The sequence below is a fragment of the Bubalus kerabau genome, chromosome 18 (assembly GCF_029407905.1).
Source record: "Bubalus kerabau isolate K-KA32 ecotype Philippines breed swamp buffalo chromosome 18, PCC_UOA_SB_1v2, whole genome shotgun sequence".
Lineage (NCBI taxonomy): Eukaryota > Metazoa > Chordata > Mammalia > Artiodactyla > Bovidae > Bubalus > Bubalus kerabau.
In genome coordinates, this window is record NC_073641.1 from 39836864 (window position 1) to 39850775 (window position 13912).

At 42.8% G+C, this 13912-nt stretch overlaps 1 protein-coding gene across 4 annotated transcripts in view; it reads left to right on the forward strand.

Annotated features, from left to right (window-relative positions):
• The first annotated feature begins 988 nt into the window (after positions 1-988).
• Positions 989-13912, forward strand: part of NADK2 (NAD kinase 2, mitochondrial) — a 47695-nt gene continuing 34771 nt past the window's right edge. Inside the window, exon 1 of one of the 4 annotated variants that reach the window (XM_055554505.1) lies at positions 989-1036. In XM_055554505.1, the coding sequence (XP_055410480.1) occupies positions 1022-1036 (15 nt within the window). In that variant the 5' untranslated portion in view covers positions 989-1021. Of the gene's footprint in view, positions 1037-1840; positions 2578-3478; positions 3895-13912 lie in introns of those variants that run through there. The other 3 variants (XM_055554506.1, XM_055554503.1, XM_055554504.1) reach the window with 3 other exon arrangements.

Below are 13912 nucleotides of genomic sequence, written 5' to 3' on the forward strand. Positions count from 1 at the left end.
GCTTTCCCTAACTCCTCTTAGGCTAAGCTAAGACATGTTCCTTCAAATTTCTATAACACCCTGTGTATAATTTTACCATTGTACAGACTGTGTGTTCTTCAAGGGGAGAGACTATCTTTTATTTATCATTAGCACTTAGCAGGGTGCCTCACCTATAGCAGGTAATCAAATATAATTTGATCTCTATTAATACATGTTGTATATATAAGACTTAAGAAGTGTTATCCAACAGGAAGCTAGAAACAAGGATCTAAAGCTCTGGACAGAGGCTGGGCTAAAGATACTAATAGCAGCTGAAGTCATGGAAGGTGAAGAGAGCTAATATTTATCAAGTGTATACCTCATAATGGGCATGTGGCTAGGCATTTGTACATATTATTTATAACTTTACAAGGAAGCTGTTATATTTTGTAAATGAAGAAGTAGGCTCACAAATGTTAAGGGAATAGTTCAAGGTTGACAAAAGTAATAAATAGTAAAGCTGTGATTTGAACCAAGGTCTTTTAAAATCCCAAACCCAGGCTCTTTTCATTACACAAGAGTAAATAAGCTCAAGCAGAAGAGTGGAGAAGGAGAGAGAGACAGAGACAAAATGGAAGGAAAGTAAAGGGAAGGATAGATCCTAAAGATGAGCTTGGGAAGAACTCAGAAAGAGGACAGAGGGATGGGCAGAACACCATTAGGGATTGGTGCATTGTGAACCAGAGTAAAAATTTCTAGAGAAAATGATAACCATTTCAAATGGAAAAGACCAAGTCATTTAAGGGCTGATAAATGTCTTACAAGTTTACAAACAGATATTTGGTCACCTTGGAAATAGCAGTAATTAGTAAAGTGGTTGGGAGAAACCAGATTACAACAGAATGATGGATGAGTAGGAGGCAGGGATGCCGACCAATAATGAACCAATGACTCGTTCAAGAATCGTAGCTATAAAGAGAAGACACGTGTGTGAAAGTCACTCTATCGTGTTTGACTCTTTGTGACTCCATGGACTGTAGCACACCAGGATCCTCTGTCCATGGAGATTGTCCAGGTAAGAGTACTGGAGTGGGTTGCCATTCCCTTCTCCAAGGGATGTTCCCAACCTGGGGATTGAACCCAGGTTTTCCACACTGCAGACAGATTTTTTACCACCTGAGCCACAAGCAATATATAAAGAGCTAGGGCTTAGATGGCTATTTGTTTGTTTTTTTAATTTAAAGATGTCTGAGACATGAGTATGTTTAAATAGTGAATAGGAAAGTCCAATAGAGAAAGATAAAGGTATAATAAAGGTGATAACTTGATGGCGTATTATTTTTGAGCAGGTGGAAGAAGATGGGATCCAAAAATAACAATGGACAAAGAGGCAGATATATCAAATGAGAAGATGTCAGTGTAGATAAGTTTGTAGCTGGAAATGGGGGAGATGTAAAAATTTGAGTACTTAATGGTGAAATCGGAAGAGACTGGGTCTGAAATTTTGCATATGCATAACGAAACTCATAGATTTTGATCCAAAAGAGGTTTTCTAGATTCATTTTTTTCTATCAAATGGATCAACTGACATTCTGTTAGTCACCCAAGCTTCAAACTGCAGTGTCATCTGTGACCTCTCCCTTTTCTTTCTTCCTGATGGCTAAGGAATTATAAAATATTGAAATAGTAGGACTAGAAAGGACCTTGAGAATGTTCAGTTACAAATGAGTAACACATCCTACAGAAGTTAAGACATATGCTTAAGCGTGCCCTGCAAATCACTATTAGTAGCTGCTGTGAGGCAAAGCTTCTGTCAGAAGGGGTAAGTGACCTACTGAAAGCAAACATCTATCAGACTCCATTGTGTATTTCTCAGTCTAATATACTACATGGCACATAGTAGGGACTCAGTGAGTATTCGGTGAACCCATGAATGAATGCTGGCGGTAGTGGTTAGCTGAAAACTAAAAGTCACAGGTTTGGAATCAATTTGTGCTTGGCAGAACCTTGGAATCACTCTAGCTCAACTCCCTCGTTTTAAGATGAGGAATCTGAGGCCCAGAAAGATGAAGCAACCTGCTCAAAGTCCAGGAGCTAGTTACCGATAGTGCTAGGACTACAAAGCAGCAAAGAGGGTGCCAAAACAAATAGATCTAAAGAGCAGGAGGGACGAAAACTAGGGTCTGCACTGCCACTTGATTCCCCTCTTGTAATAGGGGCATTTTCTTCCATTTTCATTACTTTTACTCTATAGCTCGGATCTAAGTGTAACTATGCCAACAGTGCCCAAGTCGCCCTTCCTTCTCTTGCCTCCTGGTTTGTTCCACATTCCAAAGCCAGATGAGTAATCATCAAACATCGCTCTCAGGACTCACTTCTTTTCAGTTAAAAGCCTCCAAAAGGTCAACTACCGCCTACTAGGCTTTCCTGGTGCCTCAGCTGGTAAAGAATCCGCCGCAATGCGGGAAACCTGGGTTCCATCTCTGGGTTGGGAAGATCACCTGGAGAAGGGAAATACCCACTCCAGTATTCTGAGCTGGAGAATTCCACGGGCTATTCCATGGGGTCTCAAAGAGTCGGACATGACTGAGCGACTTTCCCTTCACTGCCTACAGAGTAAGATCCAAATTATTAACATTCTTAACCCTTCACTCTTTTCCTATCTACTTTTACAACCGTATCTCCCCATCTAGAAATGTTCCATTTGGCCAGACTCGTCTATCAATCAACCTCTGTCTCAAAGGCTAACCCCGCTCCCGCCCCCAGGGTGGCAGGGGGAGGGTAGGAAGAGGTTATAGTTTTTTTTTTTTTGTAAGTTAGCAGTAGCTGCCACCTGCACAGCCCATGCTTAGCCGAGCCTGGTACTCGGCTTACTGCTCTCTTTCTCCCTTGCAATTCTTAACAATTTCTGAACAAGGGACTCTGCGTTTTCATTCTGCAGTAGGCCCCGCAAACAGGGGAGCGATTCCTGAGTCGGTCCTCTCAGACCCTAGCCCGGAGCCGGACACATTAGCCACGCAATACTGCAGGAAGGAACAAAGGGTCTATCTGCAATAACGAAACAGAATCCAGAGCAAGGAGCTGCGGCCACACATGCTTTCCCGCCAGGCGCTTAAAACCGCACTCGCAGGCCCAGGGCCACCTCAGACCAGTTCCACCTGGGCGCAGCTCCTACACCAAATAGAATTCCAATCCTTCCCCCGGCCGCAGCCAATCCCCGAAGCTCCTCGGCCTCCAAAACCGCTGCGGATTCTGATTGGCTCACAGAGTTGGCCTGGGGGGGCGGGTGCAGACGCGGGGGAAAAGGGTGGAGCTGGAGGTCGGGCCCCGGGCGGGGAAGTGGCCAGTGCGCAGGCGTGGATGGAAAAGGCTACCCAAACAAACACAGCCTCACCACTGGGAGGCCTCCCGCTTTTCCCCGCCCACCTTTTTCTTGGGCTCTCCGGACTCCCAATCGCCGGGCTTTCCCCGCCCCCGTCGACGTCTGGGCACGTCCCCCTCGCGGCGCGGGCCACGCACTACTGTGCACTTAACCTCTGCCAGTCTGGCGGGAACCCGGAGGCAGGGGCGGCGCGGACGGCCCGCAGTGTTGCCGGCGGGGAGCCGAGGCCTGCAGCCGCTGCAGGGCCGACGATGACTTGTTACCGAGGCTTCTTGCTGGGCAGCTGTCGTCGCGTGGCTGGGGGCCGGGCAGCGGCGCTCAGGGGGCCGGGCGCGGGAGGCCCCGCCGCGCGGCCGTGGCTCGGTGGTGAAGGCGGCAGCCGGCGGCACCTGGGGCAGGGGCAGCCGCGCGAGCTGGCGGGCTGTGGTAGCCGCCCCGACGGCGGCTTCCGCCCGTCCCGGGTGGTGGTGGTGGCCAAAACCACCCGGTACGAGTTCGAGCAGCAGCGATACCGTTACGCGGAGCTCTCGGAGGAGGACCTGAAGCAGCTGGTGGGTCCCGGCGGCCCCTGCTCTTGTGTCTCGGCCGGGCCCAGGGCCGCGACTTTGGGGGGCCGGCCGCGCCCCCTCGGGCGAGACGTCTTGGGACAACCCTTCTTCCCGGGGCGTCCTAGATGCCAGGCCTGCCCTGCACGCTACCCTCCACTCCCTCCGGCTTCGCTTGTAGGCTCCCCTCTCCTGCGAGCGTGTGTGTGTGTGTGTGTGTGTGTGTGTGTTTAGAGAGAGAGAGGGGCAGGTTCACTGTTAGTGCGAAGACCCCCGCCCCCAAGCCGGGGCGTCTGGAGAAACCTTGGGTGGGAGAAGGACTCCCACTGTGGGAGAGGTTTGGGGATTCATTTGCGCCCTCACCACCGACACCCCCTTTAAACAACCCGGAGCGAGGTAGGTCTGAAGCATGGATGCTCTGGGAATCTCTCCCCAGGCCGCCCCGGGGGTAAAGGGGGCCCCTGTGTACCGCTGCGGGCAGCGGAAAAGAGGGCTCTGGTACCGTGGACACACCCCCTTTTACTGGGCACGACTGCCAGGCCTGGGGCACTCCGGAGAGCCAGTCGGCTTGAGCCTTTTCCGTGCTGGAACGTGGTCCTCAGACAAGGTTCTAGGAGTTTGCTTTAAAAGCTCACGTGTCTCCGGTGCTAGGAAGAGCAAGGGAGAAATTTGACTTTGAATGTATGTTATTAAATAGGTCCAAACGAAGGCAGGTAAATACAGAGCCTATGTCTATAGTGTAGTAATGCCTCCACAACAGACTATGTTTGGTATAGATGTTTATTAATATCTTTGAAAAGTATATAAATACACCTATTATGGCTTCTCTGGTGACTCAGAGGTTAAAGCGTCTGCCTGCAATGCGGGAGACCTGGGTTCGATCCCTGGGTCGGAAAGATCCCCTGGAGAAGGAAATGGCAACCCACTCCAATATTCTTGCCTGGATAATCCCATGGAAGGAGGAGCCTGGTGGGCTACAGTCCACGGGATCGCAAAGAGTCGGACACGACTGAGCGACTTCACTAAGGTGGTGAATATTACCTACTTTCACTCTTATTTTTGAAGCATCTAATCCCGTGCCCACACCCACTTTAGGAAAAGGAGAATGATGTTTCTACGATGAACCGTATATCTGGAAAAATCTCCATTGGAAATCTCTTAATTGTTGACACCACCCCAAAAGACTTGGGAATTAATTTCCTATAACCATAATCCTGTAGCATTCTGTACCAGAGTAGACACTCTGGTCCTGAACTTGTAGTTGGCAATCATCAGCAATTTTTTTGTAATATTTTGTAAATTTATCAAAATGAAGGGCTTCCCTGGTGGCTCAGCTGGTTAGAATCCTGCAATGCCAGAGACCCAAGTTCATTCCCTGGGTGGAGAAGATCCCCTGGAGAAGGAAATGGCAACCCACTCCAGAAAGTGAAAGTGTTAGTTGCTCAGGCCTGTCGGACTCCTTGCCACCCCATGGACTGTAGCCCCAGCCATAAGTACTATTTTCAACATTTAGCTTCATTGTTTAATGAGTTAATTGAGGAGGGCCTCTGTATTCATCTGATGGCAATGCTAGGTGCTCATTTCTCTCCTTTTCCTAAAGTGAAGGTAGCAGTGTATGGAAAACATTTGCATCATTTAAAGAGTAAATCAAACAGTTTGAGCAGGAGGTTGGAGTAGTTGAGTTTGTGTTAAAGGAGTGAAGCTGAGAGTGAGGCAGGAAATAAAAAGGTGAGAAGCAATTGTTTCTGATTTGGGAAAGAGGTGGTGCCCTTTGGGTCCTGCTTCTAATTCTGCAGATCTGTTATACTTTTTAGAAGCTGTCAAGTGCTGTATATGCATTAATATGTTCTTCATAACAATTTTATGGAAGCCTCCCACAACAGTTAAAAACAATATACTTGGTTGGCATGATCAGAGTGTGGGATTGGGGATCAGGAGCTTGGAGCCAGGCCCAAGTCCTGTGTGGTCAAATTCCTCTGCTGCTTTTTAACTTCTCTGGGGCTCCTTGGTGACAGTGGTACTTTTGGTGTGGTGCTGCCAGTTTTCAGGGTGCGTCCCCCTAGTTCACTGTGTGAAGTACTAGGATTGGACTAGAGAGCCTCCAAGGCCCTTTCCGATACTTCAGAACTCTGAATAGCTTGTATAAGGCCTCACGATATGAGTGGCATCTGAATTAGATTAATTCTTGGATCTCTGAACTAGATTACCACTTATCAAAACTTTTTAAATGTAAGATAAATCAAGTCTTTCAAAAATCGAACTACCTGGTATACCCACTCTGAGTATCTGAAGAGAAATCTGTAATGGGTAAATATTTGCCTATTGCTTGAGTATGCTGTTTGGAATAAGAAAACTTTTGAAGTAACACTTCGGGACTGTGGAACAGAGTTTTGAAATAGCTGCTGTTGCTGTCATTTCAACTAAGTGTTATTGGATTTGTCTGTAACTGATTTGAGGTATTTATATTGAGGCCAGTATTCAGAATGAAGGGCTTCCCAGGTGACTGAGTGGTAAAGAATCCTCCTGCCAAGCAAGAGACATGGATTTGAACCCTGGGTTGAAAAGATGCCCTGGAGAAGGAAATGGCAACTCACTCAAGTATCCTTGCCTGGGAAATCTCATGGACAGAGGAGCCTGGAAGGCTACAGTCCCTGGGGTCACAAAGAATTGGGACAGGACTTAGCGACTAAACGACGACAAATTTGGAATGGAATAGTATTAGGTGGAGCCCGTACCAGAGTTCAGGGACAGGCCAAACAATACTGGACTGTGTGAAATTGTTCTAAAATGGGATTCTGTGATAGGAATGATATGGTTAATATTGTTTACTATTTTGTTGGGGTAAAAGATACTGAGGGATATGAATCATGTGAATTGGGTATAAAAGACAGTCACCAAGTGCTTCCTTGAGTGTCCTGGCACCGTGGCTGGCTGTGTCTATGGTGTCTTGGGAACCTGAAGTTTTAGGGCAGTTGGTTCTCTTTTGTGGGGGTGGTGGTGATTGTTCTGTGGCAAAATAGATCTCTATTAGGGTACTTGTTAAAATGAAAATGGAAGGCGAGGGATAGAGTGCAAGAATAATTTCATACTCTGAAGCTTCATGGTTCTGTAACCTTGTAGAAACATAAACAATTAAAGGAAATATTTCTTAGTTGATAAAGCATAAACAGACTGGGTCAAAGTTTGACTTTTAATTGCTCATTCATATTGGTTTTACTTTGGTTTATTTTCAATTCTTGCATTTCCTTTCCGCCTAGCTGATCAGTGACTTTTCTTGTGAATAAATTTTTAGTCAGTGAGTTTACCTTTCCTGGCTCAAAACTTTGCAAGGACTAAACTATTTTATTACACTTGCCTCATAAGTGATGTAGCTGTCAGTGGATGTGGAGCTTATATTATTAGGGTTGATGCCACTCACAAACTAAACCTTTGGATGAATCAAAACTGATTGGAAAGGATTTTGCCATCATAAACACACCTATTGGCCAAAGAGAATGTTTTATTTCAGAATATTTTAATGTATGCCAAATAACAAATGAACCATTACCACCCGTATCTGGCTCCACTCCAAGTCATACAACCCCAGAAGCAACTCCTTTTAATGGTTTCCATTTTTAATTTCTTGTAAAATTAGTGTCCTAGTGGGATAGCATTATTTCATTTAGTAGTCCCTCTGTCACTGGCTTAAGTTCTTCCTAGTTACTATCTTCTTAGCAGATTTGGGAGATGCAGTACCTTGGATTTTGTTCTCCTGACTCTGAAAACAGTGGTGTAACTTGTAGTTCTTGGGCAGATAACATTTCTGCCACATGTGCAGCGAGTGTAGTGTATGCACCATGAGTGTTTATCAAGTGAACGAACATGATCTGGAGTCCTGCCAGAGCCTTCCAACGGAACCTCACTCCTTTCACATCTTCTAGACACAGGAACCTGAGTAGTCTATCCAAAGTGAACATCTGGCCACTTTACTCCTCTGCTTAGAACGCCTCAGAAGCTCCCTGTAACCTATAGAGTCACCCAGGGAATTTGTTAGAATGCAGGTACCTGAACCTTATCTTTCTTCCCCTCAGATGTAAAGATTCAGTTTGTGGAGAACTCCCAGACTCTGGGCTCTGAACCATACCCTTAAGACTGCTGATACTTAAGGGATTCACATTTTTAACGAACTCTCCAGGTTTGCAGTTGGTCCCCAGATCACACTTTGAGGTGAACCTTTATTATCCTTTGTGTGCTAAAAACAAGGTCTTTTAGGAACTGACTCGGGTCCACCTCTTAAGCTTCATTTCTAATCAGTTCTTGTCTAGAACTTCATTTTCCATTGCTTTCAAACTGCTTTAATTTCCATTAGACGTTGTGCTTATCTAATTAATTTCTTTATGTATCAGTAGCACATTAAAATAATTCAAAATGTAAAAGATACAGAAGAGTATGCAGTGAAAACTCTTATTCTTGTCAATGGACACTCAGTTTTTGTCCCTGAAAGTAACCAATGTTAATTTCTTGTGTTTCCTTCCAGAAATAATCTATACATACAAACCCACAGAGTGAAATGTTCTTTTTCTTTTATCCCATCCCCTTTTACTCAGTGCTAACATATTATTTAAGTTATTCTGCCCCTTATTCCTTTCAGTATGTACATAGTATTTTGTGTGCAAATGCCTTAGTTTTTAAAAATATACTATGTAATGAATAGTAATAATTTGTGGTATGAATAACACAATAATTTGTGTTAATGAATCAAACTCTAAATACTTAAAAGTGAAATTGCTAAGTGAGAAAAATTTAAAATTTTAATAAGTATTGCCAAATTGCTTCCCTTAGAAGCTGTACCAGTGTGTACCTTCACCAGCAATATACGAAGGTACTTATTTTTTCATAAACAGCTTAGCACATTTTGGGGTCTTTGTTAACCTGTAGGTGAAAAATGGTATTTCAGGGTCGTTTGATTTGCGTCCACCAGTGTCTTTACCTTTGTAGCCCCTTTTGCTTCGAATCCTCCTTCATCCTTTAGCCCAGGGGTCCCTAACCCCACCACCCCACCCAACTCCCAGGCCACGGATCTCTGCTGGCTTGTGGTCTGTTAGGAACCCGGCCCCACAGTGGGAGGTGAGCAGCAGGTGAGGGAGAGAAGCTTGATCTGTTATTTACAGCCCTCCCTATGGCTCTCATTACTCAGTAAATGTAACTCAGTAAATGTAACGTGCTTGAATCATTCTGAAACCATCACGCCCTGCCCTCATCTGTGGAAAAATTGTCTTCCGTGAAATAACCCTGATGCCAAAAAGGTTGGGGGGACCACTGCTTTAGCTAGTTCCTGTTCTTGCCGAAGGGTGAAGCTTACACATTCCTCTCACAGGAAGCCATCCTTGATAACCTTGCTGGGCCCATCTCTAGCCATCAAGGTTGTGTTAGGTATTCTTCATTGTATTTTCATAATACATACCTTTGTGAGTTTTCCACGTTAGCATATAATCTGTGGTTATTTTTTCCTCTGGAGTTGAGGTCAAGAGCTGTAGTTTACTCCTCATCCTCTCTGCCTTTCCATCTCCACTAAATAAAGGAAATGTTTCTGAATTAAAAAAAAATTTTTTTTCTTTTTTAGTTCTTTTTACCCTGAGGCTGCCAGTCCAGAGTCTCATTTCCAGTGTCACTCTTAGGTTTTCAGCAACTAACATCTTTCCTAAGGTAGAGATTGGATTTCCCTGGTGGCTCAGACGGTAAAGCATCTGTCTACAATGCGGGAGACCCGGGTTTGAGCCCTGGGTTGGGAAGATCCCCTGGAGAAGGAAATGGCAATCCACTCCAGTACTATTGCCTGGAACATCCCATGGACAAGAGGAGCCTGGCAGGCTGCAGTCTATGGGGTCGCAAAGAGTCAGACATGACTGAGCGATTTCACTTCACTTCAGTAAGGTAGAGATTACTGATGTGAGTTCCCTGAAAGAGGCTCCATGGTTAAATATGTTTGAGGACCGTAAGCCTAAACAGACGATGCTTCTATTTGACCATGAAATTTTGGATGGAGGCAGAAAATGTTTTTATTTCTGTGGAACACAGCTTGGAAAATAGAGGCATACGGTATATAAGTATATAAGTATTTACAGTTAAATAAGAGACTCATAAAGGTGTAAAAGGATTGAATATCACAGTAGCTAAAATTCCATTAACAGAATTATTGATCAATATGCTTTAGAGCCCTGGTTTTCAACTGGCCTTATATATTAGGCTTACTTGGAGAAGCCTGTAGCCAGTCATGATATTGTAAATAACTTAATTTTTTTTTACTATGATCACTTTTTCTATATTTTTATTTATATGATGTAAACTTTGAATATAACTTCTCAACTAATAAAGTGTAAGTTGACTGTGTTTTAGCCTTTTTTTGTCTTTAAAAATTTACATCAGTAATATATTCTTTAGAATGTCTTTTTTTATAAATTTGCTTTTCTTATTCACTATTGGTTATAAATTCTATGTTGATATATGTTAATTCATTTTAACTACTATATAGTATTCCATCATTTGAATAATTAGGTTATTTTCAGTTTTTCCACTATTTAAAAAAATGCTTCAAATAAAAATACAAGTAATTTTTCCATAAGCATTGAATGACTCCCTGATTCCAGTGTTCTCATCAGCACTTGGTAGACTTTAACATTTTTGCCAGTGTGATGAGGGTGAAAATTGTATCTTTTAATTTTAAGCTACTTAAGTATTAAAGAATAAGGAAGAGTTTATATGTGAAGGGAAGGGAACAGTTCTAGCAAGGCAGTGGGAAAGGTCATCTTTTTGCCAGTAATAAAACCTCAAACTTGGTGACTAATTCACAATCAGAAAAATCTCGTATCATGATGTACTCATATTTGGTACAGAAGATAACATGAAGCAGTTTACTCTTGTTACATGCAGTATAGTTTATTTTTTCTTGACCATTTATTCTGATTGTGACCACCAGATTAATGTGGCAGCCATTCTAAGGGCAATTTGAAAATCATTGCTCAAGAGGGAATATTATTGAAGCTAAACACTTTAAGTGAAAGTGAAAGTCGCTCAGTCTGTGTCTGACTCTTTGTGACCATATCCATGGAATTCTACAGGCCAGAATACTGGAGTGGGTAGCTGTTCCCTTCTCCAGGGGATCTTCCCAACCCAGGGATGGAACCCAGGTCTCCCATATTGCAGGCGGATTCTTCACCAGTTGAGCCACAGGGGAAGCCCAAGAGGGCCTTATAAAGTTGTTAGATGCCATGGTTTTAGCTCGTAGTGGTTTTAACTCTCTTAACAGCAGAACACAACCCTCGCTCAGCCTTGCTCTCTTCCCTGCAGGAGTGGAGGGATGGCTCAGTTTTTCTGAGATGTCACTATTCTGGGACTAGTATGAAAGCAGGCTTCTGGTGGGAGTGGTTAGATGATGAGGGGAATGGGAAGTATTTTTAAGGAAGAAACTGCTTTAGAAACTCAAGAGGCAAGCTATTACAAGAGACCAGATAAGAGTTGATATTGTCCAGAACTCAAGCACTGGCAGCATGAATGTAAAGGACAGATTGGAGAAATAGTTCACAGGTATAATTACTGGACTTTACCACTGGCTGGCTGTGGAGATTCATTGTGGAGGGAGAATTAAAGCTGACACCCGGGATTTACTCTGTTGACTAGGTAAATGGAAGTATTATTAACTACTATATGGGATTCAGAAAAGCAAATTAGGAGGAATATATAATCAGATTTGATGGTTTTGGGGAGAAGTACTTGACCTACTGGGTGGTTATAAAGGTAGACGTTTAAAAATTGGAGCCTGTAACTCAAGAAACAGGCTTGAGCTAGCAGTTAACTTCTTAGGTGCTGGTGTATACTGGGTAGATCAAGTCCCTGGAGTGGGGAGATAATGAAAGTGAAATGGAAACAGATAAGCATGCCAAAGATGGAAGCTGGTGCCATCCCATTGTATAAGGGAGTAGGTAACAGAATTAAGGAGAATGCAGAAGCAGGGATAGAACAGTGAGGAAAGTAAAGGTGAGAGCCTGAGATAGAGAGTAAATGGAATAGAAATAATTGAAGATAAATACTAAATACAGCTGAAGAAATGGTTAGAGTTTCCTGTGGCTGGCTTGATCTGGCTCGGATAAATAGTTTACTTTCTCTAGCTGTTAGTTAGGTGCCACTAATCCTTTTAAGAGCTTCCCTGGTGGCTCGGATGGTAACCCACTCCAGTACTCCTGCCTGGAGAATCCCACGGATGGAGGAGCCTGGTGGGCCACAGTCCCTGGGGTCGCAAAGAGTCGGACATGACTGAGCGACTTCACTTTCAATGACTTTCACTTTCAATCCTTTTAAGGCAGTTTTGAGTGGTGCTTGGTGTACGGTTTAGTTAAGTGTATTCTTCTAAGAGTGCTTAAATTATGCCTAGTGAGTTTACATACCAGCTGTCATTGTCTCACAAATTTGTGCATTTCTTACATGTTAAATTTGAAAAGATATTTCCTTCCCTTACTGTAGTACAAAATAGTAAACACTCATCTGACGAGTAAAACAAGTTAAAATTTTAATTCGGTTTTGGTCAAGTAAAGATGTCTATGATACTTTAATAGAAGTGTTTGGGCCATTTAGAAAACAGCATGACTATCGCATCTGGCCTTAGGGCGTGGTTAATTTCTGTCCTTTCAAAATCCTCCCTCTGCCCGCCTTTCATGTTGTGCTGTGTTTTGTCTTAACCTCGAAGCATGTGGGGAGAAGCGTTGTTGGCTTTGGCAGATTTTATAGGGGCAGTTCTGTTACGTTAAGTGTGTCTGCTGTAGAACTTTTAGGTTCACACCGGTTTTTCCATTTTAGTGGATAATCTTTAAAAAAAACTTTTTGTTAATGCTGATGAGAATTAACAAGCTTTTGGAGGAAAAAAAGAAAAAAATATTAAGAACTTTGTCACTAATACTGATACCTTAAATGTAGCATTGCCGAGTTGAGAATGTATTCTAAATTTCAGTAATTTCTTTAGTTTCTTAATTTTAAAATGTTTTACAGAGAATTCCTGAGTTCCTGTTTTTGTCTAATTGAAATATGTTTTTAAATCTTTGAAGTGTTATTTTCTAAGCTGGTAGCTAGAAATTCTTACTATCTTTTGAGTATTAAATAAAATTGTTTTTTAATATAAGAGCAAGTTGAATAGTGATATAAGACTTTCTAATTGATGCTTTTTATTAGTGATTTTTAAAAATGTCTTATCTCTTAGTTGCCTAGTTAGCTGCTGCTGCTAAGTTGCTTTAGTCGTGTCTGACTCTGTGCGACCCCATAGACGGCAGCCCACCAGGCTCCCCCGTCCCTGGGATTCTCCAGGCAAGAACACTGGAGTGGGTTGCCATTTCCTTCTCCAATGCAGGAAAGTGAAAAGTGAAAGTGAAGCTGCTCAGTCGTGTCCGACTCTTAGCGACCCCATGGACTGCAGCCTACCAGGCTCCTCCGTCCATGGGATTTTCCAGGCAAGAGTACTGGAGTGGGATGCCATTGCCTTCTCCAGCCTAGTTAGCTAGTCTATGTTAATACAACTTAGTAGGCCAACCAGCTACATTGTTTATGAAAATAATTAATGAAAGAACTTGTATTCTCTAAATAAATGTATTAAGCATGAGTTATTAAAGAATTACAGTAATTCACAAGAAGAAATTCTACTCTTGAGATGTAATTTTTACACAGCACCATGTAAGTTTAAGGTGTACAGCATAATGATTTGACATTTATACGTCATGAAATGATTATCACAGTAAGTTTAGTAAGCATCTGTCATCTCATATAGATATAAAATTAAAGAAATAGAAATTTTTTTTTTCTTGTGATGAGACCTCTAAGGATTTACTCTCAACAGCTTTTATATATAACATACTGCAGAGTTAATTAAAATTATCATGTTGTACATCTCTAATATTTATCTTAAAACTGGGAGTTTGTACCTTTTGACTACTTTCATCCAACTCTCCGTTCCTTCTAGTAACCACAAATCTTATCTGTTTTTCTTAGTGAGTTTGTTTTTGAA